Source organism: Mustela erminea, chromosome 4 (assembly GCF_009829155.1).
Source record: "Mustela erminea isolate mMusErm1 chromosome 4, mMusErm1.Pri, whole genome shotgun sequence".
Classification (NCBI taxonomy): Eukaryota; Metazoa; Chordata; class Mammalia; order Carnivora; family Mustelidae; genus Mustela; species Mustela erminea.
The window spans coordinates 94079525-94098054 of record NC_045617.1 but is presented as its reverse complement, the minus strand read 5'-3'; the positions used below and the strand labels follow the sequence as shown (position 1 = coordinate 94098054).

The 18530-nt window shown below is 37.9% G+C and overlaps 1 protein-coding gene across 3 annotated transcripts in view; it reads left to right on the top strand.

Moving 5' to 3' along the window:
* Positions 1–17470, top strand: part of PTCHD4 (patched domain containing 4) — a 183231-nt gene extending 165761 nt beyond the window's left edge. For all 3 annotated transcript variants that reach the window (XM_032340210.1, XM_032340211.1, XM_032340209.1), the window contains one exon: positions 13862–17470. In XM_032340210.1, the coding sequence (XP_032196101.1) occupies positions 13862–15495 (1634 nt within the window). In that variant the 3' untranslated portion in view covers positions 15496–17470. The remainder of the gene's footprint in view (positions 1–13861) is intronic.
* Positions 17471–18530: the final 1060 nt, after the last annotated feature.

The window sequence follows — 18530 nt, the reverse complement described above, 5'->3', positions numbered from 1 at the left end:
TCCATCAGCTGATGCATAGATAAATAAATGTGGGATGGCCATACAGTGCGATAATATTTGGCCATAAAAAGAAACAAAGGACTGACACATACTACAATATAAACGAACCTTGAAAACATTATGGTAAATGAAAGAAGCCAGTTGCAAAAGACTACATCATCTCATTTACGTGAAAAAGACAAACCTATGGAGAAAGAAAGTGGATTAGTGGCTGCCTAGGACTGGGAGGTTAGGGGATAGAGATGGAGAGTGAGGAGTGACTACTAATGAGTATGGGGTTTCTTTTGGGGTGATGAAACTTCTCCAATTGATTGTGGTGGTGGTGGCTCCACTCTTTAATACACCAAGAAATCATTAAGCTGCATACATTAAATGGGTGAATTGTAAGTCATTAATCTCAATAAGGTTGTTTGAAACAAAAGGAAGGGTTTACCTTCCATTTCTTTTTTTTTTTTTTCTATTTAATTTGCAAAGCTCATTAGGACAACGTGCAATGTTATTTCAGCAAATGTTTGATCCCCAGACTCATTCTCTAAACCCAGTAAGATGAATTTGAAGTCAGAAATCTTTAGTAGTGGGGTGCCTGGGTGGCTCAGTGGGTTAAAGCCTCTGCCTTCAGCTCAGGTCATGGTCCCAGGGTCCTAGGATCGAGCCCCACATCGGGCTCTCTGCTCAGCAGGGAACCTGCTTCCTCCTCTCTCTCTGCCTACCTGTGATCTCTATCTGTCAAATAAATAAATAAAATCTTAAAAAAGAAAAAGAACTCTTTAGTAGCTGTACACTATTATGCCTATGTTACATTTTAGGAGCATGATGAATTATTGCTGTTTCCACAACCATTTCACAAATACCAACCCATTTGATGGCAGTCAGGAAAAATAATTCATTATATTTGTCGAAAATATTTCCTAAGCATCTATAATGGTACACGTAAAGTACAGTGAGAGCTCAGTGCTTAGAAGCCAAGTGATGTCTGATATTGCTTCAGAAGTTGGCAAAATATGTAAATTCATAAGAACAATGGAAGAACAACAAAAAGTATTTAACTATATGCATTACATGGTAGAAATTCTTCTGAGAATCCCAGGATTTGTATCATATATAGTATCATATAATCGGCTATAAAGGGGAGAGGCCCTCCTAGACCGTAGCTAACATTTTGCTTTAATATTTATTCTCTTATCTCTTGTAGAAGCAAATACCTTCCACTTATGGATACTTCTATTCTTCTCCCTGAAAAATAAAACGTCTAAGAGTAAATCCTTCTATTTATTCATGCAAACATTTTATTGGATTTTTCTCCAGGAAGAAGAGTGACCTCTTTGGAGAAATGGGAAAATCTGACATTCAAGGGCCCCAAGAGCAGTAGGGACCTAACCTAAAAAGCAAACTTGTTTCTCTTTTCCCTCCTTCTTCTCTTCTTTCCTTCCCTCCTTCCCTTGTTCTTATCCCCTCTTTATTTTCCTGCAGTGACATGCCCTCCCTCTTCTTGAAAGGATGGATGTCTTCCTGAAGTGATTTTGCTTTTAACTGGAAGGACATCTACTTTGGGTTGAAAGGTAGAAGCCTCTGGTATACTCTCATTCAGTTTTATAGAAGTGAGCTGATGAATTTGTTGCTGCTTCCCTCTGGTCTTTGTGTTTCCCCTTTTTAAAATAATCCTTGAAAAGAAATGTGAGTGGTAGCATGTGCACATTAAACTGACCTTGAATCTCCAGTACTACTGTTAGAAGTTCTTTTGCTAATCCCATGCTTGCATTTTTATTCAATGAGGAAAATTCCTTAGACAGCATTATATATTTCACAGTTTTGCCTAATTACTGCATAGGGGAAATAATTGGAAAGCACAGGGGCAGGTCAAATTATGGGAATGGCACTCTTTACAGATATTTAAAAATTAATTTTAATTTAAAAATTATTTTTAAAATAAATATTAGCCAAAAAGATTCTGTAAATTACCTAAAATTTTAGATACAGGGTTATGATGGTTTAAAATGCAATTTAGAAATACCAAAAGCTGTTTTGGAAGGTTCAAATAATAACAAATAAAAAAGAAAACTGTAGGAATGCCTAGGCAGCTCAATTGGTTAAGCAGCTGCCTTTGGCTTGAGTCATGATCCCTGGGTCCTGGCATCGAGTCCCACATTGGGCTCCTTGCTCAATGGGAGTCTACTTCTCTCTCTGTCTGCCCCTCCCCCTGCTTGTGCTCTCTCTCTCTCTGACAAATAAATAAATTAAAATCTTCAAAGTAAAAAAAAGAATGAAAACTGTAGCTTTGATATGAGTATTTATGATATGCCTACTCTATAAGTATATATTCTTTCACTGATCATTTCATAGGTAATGTGTGGAAATCAGTCATCTCAATCAATCAGTCCTCCTCCTTGCTGGGTTCTGTGCAGTGCAGAATATATACCCAAGGAGCTAAATAAAAGCCATATATAATTGCATCCTTATTCATGGAGGGACAGTATTTCCCAAAGTTCCTCGTAAAGCTGGAATGGAGACCGTATATGGTACCAGAGACTAATGTGGAGAGCTCTACCTAAAAAATCCTAAATCCAGGTTTTCCCTCTCCTTAACTATAGGAAGAGTTAGGTCTTCAAGGCATCAGGCTTAAGATTTCCTTAGCAGCCAATTGCGTGGAAGACTGATTTTCCTCACAAATCCAGTTGCCGTCAGAAGAGATCACGCTGGAGACCAACAATAAGAGATGAATAACATGTTTCCCTTTTAGAACAAAAGGGCCAAAAATGTTTCTGTATGGAATGAGAAATCTGAGAGCAAGCGCTGACCCTCCTTACTCGTCATTAATATAAATAGTGCAGGATAGAGAAAGGGGGTTCAGCTTATTTCTTGTTTTAGAGGAATAGCAGCCAACTTATGATACATTGCTCTTAGGCTCCAACCACCAGATCAGCAATTCCTAGTACTTGGAAGAGTATTTAAAGAGGAAGAAAAAGAAATGGAAGCATACTCATCACCACTATCTGAATGACAGTAGATGAAAGCCACCTATTCATGGAAAATGAGAAGTAGGAAATGAGAAAGCTGAGGGCAAATCCTGACTCTTACTCACTCATTAATACAAGTAGACTCTCTAATACTATCCACATGAGAATGGATGGAAGCCAACTCTTCTTGGAAAAATGAGAAGTAAGTATTCCCTCCACAACATACTAGAACACCACAAATCTTGGAAGCTCAGAGGTACCCATTCACTCTTCAGTTTTATAATAACTATTTACTAAGTGCCAGGTATTGCCTTAGGAAATGATTATATAATAATCAAAGCAGGATACACTCACTACTCTCAAGATCACAGTCTACTCACATTAAGATGAGAGACTAAAGATTTTGGATTCTGGTCCTGACCACCAAAAGAATTCTATAAATCTATGTGTCATGGATTCTTCTGAGACTCCATTTCTTAATTATTAAATGAGGGTGAAAAATTAATATGCATGCCTCTAGAGTGGTGCATGAGATCCATATACAGTAATATTCTTCAGGATCCCCTTTGTGCACATCTGTTCATTAGTGACCTTTCCTCTGTACCCTGCCTACTTTGTCAACACACATCTGTTTTAGGAAACGACATGATAAACTCATTCAGCAAAAGAATGAAGAACCACCAAGTTTGCAAGATGAATCTTCCCAGAAGTATTTCTGTTTGCATGGAAGACTAACTCCTCAAGTTAAATACTGAAATAATTTCCGGTTGTAGATTTTCATATAGTTTAGCTTTCTTCTCCTAGTATAAATCTGAAGTGTCAGGCAACTCCACTGACAAATCAGGCCAGCCCTGTTGCATGGAAAGCCAGTATGGGATCTATGTCTTTTTTGTTTCTCTTTTGTTTTTACATGCATTAGTTTATTCACAGTCTTTGTAAACCTTCCCAAGAAGCATTCTGAGGATATGCTGCCTCATAAGACAAAAATAGATCTTACTTTTGAGTACCTTCATAGTTGGTGAAAACAGGCTTTGCGCAGTCCTGACTTGACCACATCTGTCACAAAAATCACCCCCACCATCAACTTACTAGAATGTCATCAACCACTGCAGTGCAGAAGATGGAATGAGTGTCACAATTAACAACATGTAAATTCCACCCGTCTGCTGTGTTCCCCAACTGTAATTAAGAAATAATCACTGGACTTTTCATCTGTCAGTCCCTATAATGCCTCAACCTGCCTTTGAGCTTTGCAAGTTTAGCTAGAAAAATTTTTAACAACATAAAACTCAAAAAATATTCTCTTAGTACTCACTGCATCTATGACACTGCTAGGTACCGAGGGACAAACAAACAACAATGAAGACATGATCATTGATGTCAAGGCGCTTTTACTGCTGTAGAGTACCTCAGATTGAATCCTGTGCAGATGTCGTCAGAGAAACAGTCAAAGTAATGAGGTGATTGGCCTGGAGAAAACTGAAGGTATCATGCTATTGTCTTCAATATTTGAAGTACGGGTATGTGGCAGAATAACTGGCACATATTCCAAAGAAGACAATTAGGAGCAGATTTTGGAAATTTCAGGGTGACTAATTTCAACTCTAAACATGGAAGAACTTTCCAAATGTCAGAAAGTATCTGGGCAGGACATTCACTTGTTGGGCTTGTAGAAAGAGTATACGCATCAGGGGGAAAGCTGAGTGTGATCTCATGTAGCATGTGATAGGTAGTCCTTCATTAATATCTCCTGACTAGTTGGTCAATTTCTTTGAGACATGTGTTCTTTTATTAAAGATTCCCATACCAGTGTTAATAGAACTACCACTTGAGGAATTTCAGAATGTGTAAAAGAGAGAATAAATTTCACAACCTGCTGACATTCTGTCAGCAGCTCTTTATTTAATATCTCTGGGCCCTAAATTGTTGTCAGTTCATTATAAAGTGAAAGTATTCTGGAAAAAAAAAATAATGTGGACCTGTTTTTCTTAATTTTTATAATTGCTAAAATAGCTCTTAAGTTTTCATGTATCTCCAAATGCCAGAAACTTCCCTGAACTTTCTATTGGTCACAGGACCAAAAATCATTCTTCCCTAGAGTCCAGTTAGCTGTTTCATATCATAGCAAACAGGGAGGGATTTCATTTGTTTTTTTGTTGTTGTTGTTCCTTGATGAATCTTTGCCTAATGAAAATGGGCAGGACAAAGTCCGTAGGGATTATGATGATGGAAAGGAATACGATTTATCACAAGAAGTCAGTAAGAGTTTCCTACAATTTCCTATCACTGAAGCTGAGTTTAGTAGCCTGGCATGTCATGATTCATTGTCATTTCTATTGATAATTTCAAGAATGAAACAGAGCCAGGTACTGTAGTATACTACAAACACATAGCCTAAGCCCCAAATGAATGTGCACTCATACATAAAAAGTAATGGCTAACATTTACCAAGTGTTTAATATGTTCCAGGGACGATGGCAAACATTTTATGTGGTCTATCTCATTTATTTTCTCAGCAATACTGCCAGGAAGGTGCTTGCATTCGCTGTTCTGCATGTGAGGAAAACAACATGGGCAGTATCCATGAAGGGATCCAGTTAGGGAGGAATACAGCTGAAGTTGAGCCTGGGCATGAACACAAGAGCCTATACTCAGGGCCCACTGTGCCAGGTTACTACCCATACTACCGACTATCCTCTCTCCCGTGCCTTTGTGAATTAACACCGAACGAGAAAATGTTATGATAAGTATCAGAAAATATATAGCTCTTGTTTATAAATGTATGCTATGATAAAGCCGAGCTAAGCTGTGGACCACTAAATGTGAATAAAGTCCTAGAAAATATGGTGAGAAGCAGGTCTTCTCAACTGAAGGCTGTATTCATCAGGGATACATTCAAATAACACCAGTTCCGTCACTTCAAGGACCTTCTGGAAATGGTCTCCTTGTCCCTCTGGACTGATGAAACTTAGTCGTCTGCCTAGCAGTTCCCTTGTTCTCCTGGAAGGGACTATGGTTTCTTCTGTGAGTCACAGAAACAAACAGTGCCTGGAAAGCTTCCTTTCAACTTCCCTCCTGCTAAAAGAGAGCAACTCTATTAGCTTATTCTGAACAAGCACACTCACATAAGGAATGTCACAATTAGCTGAATCCAGTTAACTAAAATCTTTATTAATCAGCATTTTTCCACAGTTAACTTCCAAGGACCCCCCCCCCCCCCAAAAAAAGACAAATTTCAAAGTAATAATCAGAGAGTACACTTTTCCCTGGGCCTGGTAAACATTCATCCAAACTCCCACACTTCTACAACTATATAATACTATTCAAGAATAGCTAACATTTGTGGGAGCACTCATTGTGTGCCAGAAATTTGTATTAAGGGATCCATGTATCTGTTTTTCCTTTAACATAGCAATCCCTTGAAGCAAATATTGTTATTCTCTGTTTTACAGTTTGCTAAATCCAGCCATAGAGTTCCTTTGCTCAAGGTCATACGCTTAATTGATGGTGACGAGGAAGTATAAACCCTCAGAATGCAACACCTAACCAGTATGCCATATTGACTCCTGATTATCTGTGCATAATGTAATAATGACTCTGAAGAATATCATTCAATAAATAGTAATAGCTCATTCACTGAGTGCGTCCTGTATGCCAGGCACTGCTATAGGCTCATTGTAATTATTATCTCATTTAACCTACACTATACCCCTTAAAATAGGTCCCATTTTTATTCCTGTTTTCTAGACTAAGAAAGTGAGGCATACAGTGGTTAAAATAATTCATTCTTGCCAAATCACACATCACAAAGTTATAGAGCCAGAACTGAAACCAAAATGTGTTACTCTGGAGTACATCCTTTTAATTGTTAAACATTTTGCCTTTTCTTTCTTCCTTTCTTTCTTCCTTTCTTCCTTCCAGACAGGACACAGAAAGGAAATACAAGTTTAATGCAATTTTAGAAAGATCTCCAGTAAAGTTAATCAACCAATAAAAGTTGAATCAAAAAGGAAGTTCTGGTTGATTAATTTAATGACTATTCAAATGATCCAATTCCTGAGCTTTCTGGTTAATTGAGTTTCCACTGGCTTTAGGCCATTTTTCTCAGAGAAAAATTCCAGCCCATAGGATGTTTTTATTTCATCTTCACTGGTAAAAAAAAAAAAGGGGGGGGGTTAGCAAAACACTCAAGGATGCTCCCAGAAAACTCTGCCTTTGAGGCATTATCAAGCATTCATGCTACAACTTTGAAGATTTATTTTGAACAATATTTATTAGGAAACTAAAACTATGCATAATTTAAGTTTGCTAAGTAAGATTACTTCCATTTCAAACATGTTTCCCAGTGATTGAACCAGACATTTTTAAAGCATTGTCCAGATTTCGGTGTTGCAAAAATCCTAATTTGTCACTAATTTTACTCTTTATAGGATAGAAGATCTCATAAAGCTGTTAGTAATAATCATTACAAGAACATTTTAAAATACCTTTAAGACTAGACACAGATCATGACCAATTCAATTGCACAAACATTTACTGAGCACCGATATGTGTCAAATAATTGAAATACAAAAATGGAAATGAGAGTGCCTACCCTAGACATTGAGGACCTTTCAGACTTAGATAAAAAACAGGCACACCAATGGGTAATTTTAGGTGGGTGTAGTAGCCAGTGCTACCATATGTGCTGGAACGCAGAGAAGCTTCTAAGCAGCTGAGTTAGGGATGAAGACAGCAAGTGGAAGGTATTAGAGATGAGATCATATTTAAGTGGTATCTTTTAAAATAGAAGTAGGAACAGCCAAAAACAGAAGGAACAATGGATAAGGATCCCATATAATGCTGAACACGTGAATGGAAACTCAAAATGTTGATTCAATATCTGGATTTTGTTGTTTCTGGTAGTGGCGGTGGTATTAGCTGATTTACTGCTTCAGTTGGTTGGATTTTATTATATTTTTTTCATTCTTCATTCATTTGATTGGTATGGAAAAACCATGTAACCTAAGAACTCAATAGAAAAAATACTTTCTTCCACCTGAGCTCAAGGACGATTTCCAAAAACACAATTACTGAAAGCATAGCTAATCAAAGCAGAAATAAATGCTCAGAGAAAGGAAAAAGATTTCTCTGGAGCAGGTCACAAGAAGGAGCATTATTTTTTACCTTTTTTTCTTATGCCACTAAAAGGGGAGATGTCAAGCTCTCATGACCTGCAGAAAGCTTGACATATTCAAGTATAAAAGGACGACCATTAGTACATCTTCTCAAAGCAAATGAAGAGAATTCTAATTCAGCTGATTAGAAAGAATTAGAAGCCCACAGATGGTGCTTATTAGAGCAATATATCAAGAGAAGCCCAGTAGGGAGTACTAATTGAATCAGTTGCAATTAGGTTTGATTGGATTTAATCCTTGTTACAACTATTTTCTTTGGAATTCTGGGTTTGGGAGAGATTGGTTTGGGGCTTAAAATGGCAACTGTAAAATTTATATTCAATTCACAGATGAACAGCATTGCTTTGAAGGAAGTCACTCCAGGTCTAGCCATGTCGCCAGAATTTTCCTACAGCTCCATAGGTGCAACCAGAATGTGAAGTTCACACTGGGATGCACAACTTTAAAGAAATGTTGTTAAGTGTGGGAGGGAATCTGTTGTCAGAGATCTATCTTACTTTAGAAGTCCTCTTTAGTTGTTGTAAAGGGATTGCTTCAGGCTCAAATGGAATTGTAACCAACTCTGAATATTATTTGGCTCATTTAGGACTGAAGTCAGTTTTGTTTGATAACAAAAGTACACGTTTTTAAATTTTAACTATTCATGATTTTCCCTCTGGCTGAACTGCAATGCCATGACCAAAAGAAGAATCCATATAATCTTCATTTTTTTCATATTTATCCATTGTAAATAGCAGAACTTGTTAAATTATTGTTAAATAGAGTATATTAGCCAGATGTCACGTAAGTTTTGTTTGTTATTAAACAATGCTTCCATTTGCTTTCATTTGGAAAGAGGTCTGCAACAATATCCCTGAAGCCTTTTGGAACATTCAGTACACACACACACACACACTAATCTTCTAATTCAATTCATTTCCCACCTTGGATTTCTCTCCCAGTTCCAACTATGTCCAAAACATTTTTACTCCTAAGAGTGCTCTCCCTATTCCTTCGTGAAATTTGCCAAGAGAAAGTTTATCCAGTAATGTCCCAGTTGAGCCACTTACTGTGGCATTCTAATATAGTTTGCAAATATATACTAATACAATGGAAGGAAACCATGATCAAAGTTTGGCAGTCATCTTCTAGAATATTAAATGCATATTTCCAACAATGCCTTAACCTACTAAACCAAACAAGCTAATCTCTACTCAGAGAAAAAGAAATCAATGATAAATATGAAAGCCACAACTACCTCCTCTTAATTTATAGGTAAATTGGTGTCTTAATTCAGGTTATCCCATCAGTCTAGACTGCATCATTTCCTGCCTATCAGAAACTTGTAGTGCTTTCCCTAATCCTTCGGAAAGAAACAGGTGTCTTTTCACAGTTTGTACCATTCATCTCTTACTTGGAAAGAACACTATGATTCTTTAATGTCAGTTAACTGCTGACATATATGTCTCTCACCAGTCAGCAGCTTGAACAGAGTGGTTCATAAGACAAACTGATGCCTTAGGTAAGGATTAAGGATTTTGGTAGGAATGAGACAGAAGCAAAGAACAATCAGGACTAAGGTACCAGGAGAAAATATATTGGAATTGGTTCAGGTCGTTGTTCAGTAGGGCAAGTCACACTCATACGTGTTCTATCATCATCATCTGAGATGGTGGATCACTTTCTTTTGGGTGAATACCAATGTCTTGATTTCAGGTGCCTTGTCTGAATTGGAATAGGACCCTTGGTAATGGTGGAAAAAGAGTGCATATACTCTTCCAAAAAGGTATGGTAGAACATTAGGGCTTTTTTCAAGTGGGCAGATATTTTTAAAAAATGGTATCAGCTTCAGAGTGGAAGCCAAAGTAAAAAGGAAGAAACCAAGAAAGAAAATACCACAGAGGTTTGAAAGTAGGTACTCCATGGTGGTTGGGAGCCAACTGAACAGCAGCAAGAGAAATTCCAAATTCTAATTTCTCCTGCTCTGTTTCATGAAATAGTTAAATAGTTACAAATCTGGATGAATGGATGGATGGATGGATGGATGGATGGATGGATGGATGGATAAGTTTAATACATACATACAAAACTGGAAGAAATACATGAAATTATTAACAGCAATTATCTGTGTTGTAGGACTATGAAACAATTTTTCACCATTATTTTTTCCATCTTTCCCAAATTTTTAATGGAAATGTGTCCTGTTTTTATAATCTGAAAAAGATAATTAAAATTTGTATGTGTGTGTGTGTGTGCACGCTTTTTTCTTTTGACTACCAGTAATTCTCAACTGGGGGCAATTTACCCCCAGTCAGCATTAGGCAATGTCTGGAGACATATTTGGTAGTCACAACTGTGGAGTGTGCTACTAGCATCTAGTTAGTAGAAGAAAGGAACCCTTATGAACACCCTATGGGACTGCTTCTAAAATTCATATGTATTAGAAGCTTTAATCTCTGTCTCAGAATTACCCAAGTAAAAATGGCCTTCTGGCCTGACAGATGTTGGAAAATATTGTGTTTCTTTCTTACCTTTATGTTTTATATGTTGACTAGTATAGGTCTTTGTAACAAATCAAAATACATATTGGATTGAATTGAATTAAAAGTATATAGCTCTACTGGAGACATAAAGATGCACAATACATTTTAGGAAGAGTAGTTAAAAGATACATTTTTTTTCAACCCATCTAGAATCAAGAATTAAATGAATTCAAGAAGTTAGTGGGCATCTTCTGGGCATCGAGCCTTTGCCAGATGTTCTGCAGAGTATAAGAATAACATAAAATGTATTCCCTGACCTTGAAGAATTTGCAGTCTAACCAAAGAAATAGAACATATCCTAAGAAAACCATTTGTTCCAGAGCAAAACAGCACATGGTTGCGTGCCAAAATGAGTAACTAATTAGTGCAGTAAGACCTTAAGGAACAGAAAAAAATCAATATGTCTGGAATTGTCAGAGATGGTTTCCCGGCAAATTAGAGAATTGAACTGATGCTTACCAGATGGATGGACAGAATTTCCTTGTGACCGGCAATGAGGAGAAGGTATTGTAAGGCAGAGAAAAATAGCATGAATAAAACTAAGAAGATAAGACTGATCATGGGCAGGTTCACAGAGAGAGGAAAGACCACCCTGGATTCAGGGTGCAAATGATAGATCTGAACTGCTAGGAAATAGCTAGATTATGGGGAGAATCAAATGATTGAGTATCAGCAGGAATGGCCTGTAAAATATCTAAATCTATAAATGGGATAAAATATGCCTTCTCCAAAGTTTGGAAATTATGTGTTCAGTCTTCATCACACTTAGAGTGGTTATTTAACCTAATATGGTTTAGCATCATCTTCCCACACATACAGACCTTTATACTATATAAAGCAACAATCTGGCCTACATAGTGTACCTACTATTCCATAAAAGAGTGACCATTAGCAAAGGAAAGCCAAATTTAGCTGCAGCCCCATGTAGCCTTTTCCCTCCTTATGACTACAAAGATAGCAAGAGTCCTCATTTCAGAAGAGAAGTGCTCTAATTAAAGAATTATTTTAATTACTTCAGCTAATATCCTAATATTATGTTTTTGCCAAGGGTGTGAAAGAACAAGTATTCTGTTTGGTCAAGGAGTCCTGCAGAAGATAAAAATGAAGAATTAATGATGTATAAGAATCATCAGACTTAAAAAAAGTGTTAGACTTAACTCAGTGCCCATATATGCTGAGCTAGTAATTAAATGCAAGGAATAATAGATCATTGCCTCCAAAAAACCACACACACACAAAAAAAAAACAAAAAGCTTACCATATACATAAATACAATTTGCCTAACCTTTTCTACTTGTTAGGATAAACTTATTTTTTCTGACTGGGGACTCAGAAAAGAGAACTTTGGAAGTTCAATAGGCTTTATATTTAGGATAAGAAGAACTCCGATGCAGTAACAATTAATAATTAATAAGAATTCCCAAGATAGGTGAACCCATGTAACTTTGAAATAAAATATTAGCATTAAATATATTTAAGCCTGTAAATACTATAGTCAAGTTAACTATAAAGCAAGAATTCTTAGATCCTCATTAAAAAAAAGTTTTCTGTAATAATAACTCACCTACGAAACTTTGTTGGTTAGGAATAGGTTCAGCTGTATATAATAACCTTACTTACAGTGACTTAGACAAATGGAGATTTGGCTCTCTTTAAAGAGACTTAGAGAAGATGGCAGACTGAGGCTCTTATTGGTGGCTCCGTGATGCCATTTAGGGCAAAGTTCCTTCTGGTTTTCTAAAAAGCATCTTTAAGTGACTATCAGTTACACTTCCCAGAAATATGTCACATGAGCCACCTCTACTTAAAAGGTAGGATGGGAAATAGTTTTTAATTGTGCCCGATGCAGTCCGCCCCCCCCCAAAAAAAAGTAACAGAGAAGAGGGGAAATTATAGAGACCAATTAGCAACTCTATCAACACAAAATCAGTGATTATAGTAGGACCCCAGCCATTATCATATGTTTGTTAAAGCATTGCTAAGTGAATTCCTCCAATATCTAGGTACTGCACAAAGTCCATTTTCCAAGTTTTCTTGAACTAGGTCATTTTGTGCCTTTAAGCTACATTGTGTCTAATGGATCTCTTGGAGAAGAGCCCAAACACAGCTTGCATCCATTCATAGAAAATGTTTGTGTGTAGTATTGCTTTGCCTACAAGGGCAAGAGTGATGTATGAAGATCTTCACTCAGTCAGAAAGTTACCAATTGATACATTGTAAACAGTAATTGACAGAGCTAAATCAGAGAAGTGAAAAAGGGAAATTAAAGGTATGGCCTAATACCTTTATTTTCCTAGCTGCTTTCCGCTTTTGTTGATAAGGAAGCAAGCAGTAGTATCTTAAGAGCTGTTAAGTTCCTGTGGTGGGGGAAACATTCAGTATCTAACTGTTTCTGGTACATAGCAGGTGCTCAAGTAATATTTGTTGAATGAAGTTTTTGCTTATTTACCCTTATTAAAGAGTGCGCAGAAGTTGATTAAAAAGAACCATTCCCCATCCACTTTAATGAAGCAAATGTTAGTCAGCATCCATACTGTGTGAATAAAAGCTCTGTGAGGAGCCCAAAGGAAATGCTTGCTGTGATCTCTCACCCTGACGGTTTTGCCCTGTCTTTTACGTGACCTGGCAAAGTTTTTCAACTCGCATCTAATGTTAATTAATCAAATCTACAGGAACAGGATTCTAGGCCATTTGGCCATCAAGTGGATTATTAACATCGTAAAGTCAATGTAAAGTGATTTTTAAGTGTTTAAAATCATCTTATGATTTCCTACATCAGCATGTAAGTCAGCTTGAAATGGAGGTTCGGGACTATCGGTTAATGCTTCAGTTGATCAAGCAGTCGGTTTGTGTGGAAGGGCATTTGAGGCTGCGTGAATAATAACCCCTGCCATTTACAACGTATGACCCATTAAGGGAGACAACATGTGTGCAGGGGAAGAAAAAAAAAATCACATAATGTCAATTGTATTTATGACTTGTCAAATTAATAAGACAGACAACACGGGTTTGGTTTTACCCAGAATACCAATTAATTTGGACCCTGTTAAAGTGGACACATGGACAAAATATATCTCATGGTGTAACTCAAATTTTGAGACCCCGATAGGAGGATCGTAGCATTTTGCAGCTTGGAGTATAAAGCACTGCTTAGCATAGATAATAGATAATAAAACAATTATTCTCTTTCTTTTTTAAAAAAAACTAGGTCATGGAACTAAAGGAGTATTTGAGCTTCTGTCTGGATGGCGGAGAACAAGAGAGACTTTGCCCTTCAAAGACAGGGTGGCAGATGCCTATTCCGATGTGATGGTCACCTACACCATGACCAGCTCCTTGTACTTCATTACCTTTGGCATGGGTGCCAGCCCATTCACAAACATAGAGGCTGTGAAGGTCTTCTGTCAGAACATGTGTGTCTCCATTCTGTTGAACTACTTCTACATTTTCTCATTCTTTGGCTCCTGTCTGGTCTTCGCGGGCCAACTCGAGCAAAACCGCTACCACAGCATCTTTTGCTGTAAGATCCCCTCTGCAGAATACCTGGACCGCAAACCTGTGTGGTTCCAGACAGTGATGAGTGATGGGCATCAACAGACATCCCATCATGAGACGAACCCCTACCAGCACCATTTCATTCAACACTTCCTCCGTGAGCATTACAATGAATGGATTACCAATATCTACGTGAAGCCATTCGTCGTCATCCTCTATCTCATCTACGCCTCCTTCTCCTTCATGGGGTGCTTGCAGATCAGTGACAGAGCCAACATCATCCATCTGCTAGCCAGTGACTCCCCAAGCGTTTCCTACGCCATGGTTCAGCAAAAATACTTCAGCAACTACAGCCCAGTGATAGGGTTCTACATCTACGAGCCCCTGGAGTACTGGAACAGCAGCGTCCAAGAGGATATACGGAGACTCTGTAGCGGGTTCACGGCCGTGTCCTGGGTGGAGCAGTATTACCAGTTCCTGAAAGTTAGTAACATCAGTGCCAATAACAAGAGTGACTTTATCAGTGTCCTACAAAGCTCATTTTTAAAAAAGCCAGAATTTCAGCATTTTCGGAACGATATCATCTTCTCCAAGGCAGGGGATGAAAACAACATTATTGCTTCCCGCTTGTATCTGGTGGCCAGGACTAGCAGAGACAAGCAGAAGGAAGTCATAGAAGTGTTGGAAAAGTTGAGGCCCCTGTCCCTATCAAAGAGCATCCGATTCATTGTGTTCAACCCCTCCTTCGTGTTCATGGATCATTACGGCTTGTCTGTCACGGTGCCTGTTCTGATTTCAGGCTTTGGTGTTCTCCTGGTGTTAATCCTGACTTTTTTCCTAGTGATCCACCCTCTGGGAAACTTCTGGCTGATTCTCAGTGTCACCTCAATTGAGCTGGGCGTTCTGGGCTTAATGACATTATGGAACGTCAACATGGATTGCATTTCTATCTTGTGCCTTATCTACACTTTAAATTTTGCCATTGACCACTGTGCACCACTGCTTTACACATTTGTATTAGCAACTGAGCACACCCGAACACAATGTATAAAAAGCTCCCTACAAGAGCATGGGACAGCCATTTTGCAAAATATTACTTCTTTTCTTATTGGGTTGGTCCCCCTCCTATTTGTGCCTTCGAACCTGACCTTCACACTGTTCAAATGCTTGCTGCTCACTGGGGGTTGCACACTTCTGCACTGTTTTGTTATCTTACCTGTGTTCCTAACCTTTTTCCCCCCTTCCAAAAAGCACCACAAGAAAAAGAAACGCGCCAAACGAAAGGAGAGAGAGGAAATTGAATGCATAGAGATTCAAGAGAACCCTGATCATGTCACCACAGTCTGAAGGGGGTAGACAAATGGATTATTTTTCTTTTCCAGTATTGCACCACGATGCAGGGAGAGTAAAGCTCAGACCTCAGCTGCTTGGGCTGGCCAGGGGTAACAAGGAAAGTCAGATCAAGAGTGAATTGTCATGACACATCAAGGTGTCCGCTTCTTGGGGGGAAGAGAGAATCAAAGAAGAGGGAAATGTTCTTTGCAACCTTGTTCTCCACTAAAGATAAGTTTGTGGATGTGATCTTAGAGCTCTTCCAAGGAATGGACGAATCAATGGAGTATTAGACGACCAAAAGGTCTAAACGCTTTCAAAAACAAAATGCTTAAGAAAGAGAGAGAGAAAAGGAAAGGGAACCTCTACATAGGAAAAATGACAGGAAATGTCAAAATTGCCATGGCACTTTTCTTATTTCTGTTTTGAACAGGTTGGTCAAAGGAAACCTATGCACTTGGGAAGTACATATTTAATCCCGTCTAAACCAAAGGACTTCCCAATCCATTTTATGTGTACATATATATGTATATATACCATATATACATATACTTAGATTTGTCTTTAGTGTACATTGATGTTTGTGTGGAAGAAGGTGTCCATTTGCTGATGGGCTGGTCTTTCTCTAGAAAGCCAAATTAGCCTTAGCCAAATACAGATGCATCAGTAGCAATTCAAAATCAACTTGTGTTTCAGCAGCAAGAGTATAACCCAACTGTGTGAGAGGCAAAATAAAGATGTGAGTCCATTAGATTCTACATATCACATCAGTCTTTGAGATTCTTGCTTTGGATAACTTAGCAAAAAATAAGAAAGTCATTTAAACCAATTACTATATGGACAAGGGTTAAAATTTCTTGTTGGAGCTAAACAATTGATAAGGCTTTTCATCGGCATTGAATGGTTCTCTATACTTGCAAAGGCTGATTTGGCTGCTTTCAGAGAGCTTACCCACTGCAAATGAGCATTTTATACATATTGTCCATACATCTGTGTATAAGGGTGCACGTGTGTGTCTGAGTGTGTGTGTGTGTGTGTGTATGTGTGAGAGAGAGAGAGAGAGAGAGTTGGGATATACCATACTTATAGTGCTTTCATTTTAGATGATGAAAATATACTGCCATGGAATATAGATCATTAACATAGGATAAAGGAGCTCTAACTAGGAAACGTTTGTAGTACGAAATGGAATAAAAGGATCATAACCACTCATCATGTGCCATCCACTGGTTCTTAGCATAAGGAAAATATTCTAACCCTGTAAAGTCTAGTGTGCTCCTTGCATTAATATTTGGCACATTGACCCAGGCCATGATCACTGTAGTAGTGGTCACTATAACGACTGCAATATTGTTTTGTAGCTTCTTGCAATATCGCTGTTCTTGTTACCTGGAAAGTGCTCCCCAGTTGGCCCTCCGCCTAGGGTGTTCATGGCTCTCCACAGGTGGCATATGAATTGTAACTGCTGCTGAGTTCTCTCTCAGAAAAAGTACTGAGGTAAATGTTTTCATTGAATTAACGTTTAAAACCATTCCCCAGCAGATATACTTGTCTGTTGGGTGCTTACTGGGATTAATGCTGTGTTTCCTGTCACAGAAAATTATTAGAAAATGCCTTTTCCCACATCAAGCAGTAAAATAAGTTAATTTTTAGGTAGGACTGAACAAATGTTCAGTGATTCTAAAGTCTTTTAGTAAGCTCTTTTACCTGGAAGAGAGCTACTGTTACCCGCCAACTTTGGTTGTATACTTTAATTGAATTTGAAATATTAAAATCTGGGGAAAAGAAAAAAAAAGAAAACAAAACAAACAAAAACAAAACAAACAAACAAGCAAACAAAAACTCCTGGACTCAGTTAAGTTCAGAAAAGAGATACAAACCATTCCATTCTGATTGAGGTTTTTGGAAATGACGTTGATAGATTAATGAAGTGACAAAACAACAAGACAAGTATACTTTTCCAAATAAGGAGCTCACCAGGATATTAAGGGAAAGAACATTCTCTAAAATGAAAACCATTTAACCAAATTTTATTTTATCAAATAAAGTTTGTTTTGTCCTACCTTGAGGTGACTGAGTTTCCATTAGAAATGATTCTTGTCTTTTCAGTTGTATTCATGTAGACTGAGTATCAGTTGATCAAGCATGGAATACAATTGTGATAAAGATATAGTTATTGTTTATTCATTATTTGTTAATATAATATTAACATATTGTTCATATATTAGATAACCCTAGCCTTTTGCCTCCTGAAGGGCTCTGCTAGAATGAAATGGTATTTGACACTGGTAGACCTGCAGACCATGATCTCATATCTGACATAGAAATTTCTGAAGAGTTGGGTTTTGCGGGGAGGGAGGAGGATTCTTCTCTCATTGTTTGCTTACCATTTGTGAAGATTTGTTTTATATCGCTTTCAAAAGATGGCGGTAATCAGCTGAGAAATTCCACTAACTACTGCTCCATTTCTTTCTGAGGTATGCCATTCTCCATTCATCTACCAAGTTTTAAAAAGCTTGCCTATTTGGGTCATTTTTTTCGTTATTACTTTAGACAATTCCACATGCAAAGAAGAGTGGCAGGCTGATATAAGGAAAGAATCAAGCATGCCAGTTGTCAAATACATGTGAGGATGGTGGCATAGATTGCCAAACCACCATGGCAGTTCCAATACCGTACCTCCATCTAGACCGTCTCTTTTTAGATGAGGGAAAATGGTTCTTTGTTAGGTTCTGACATCAAGGATCAAAGTGAGTAAAAATAAATGTGAATTTCCCATTATCTGAGTGACTAGAGGGGTGGAATTTTGGAAGGGATGTTATCTTTTCCAGGACACCATGGTACTCTTTAGTAAATTGTAGCAATAATTTATTGAAATGGAATTTCTTGTTCTGAAAGAGTTAATTTACCATCCAAAATGCCCCGGCTCAGTCCTAGGAAGTAATTTAAGCCTGAAAGGAATCTAACTAAGCATCATCTAACCTCCCAACCTCACTGTGCAGCAGATATCTCCAAAACTCCAATTACTAAATGCCAAGATACATCTTGAC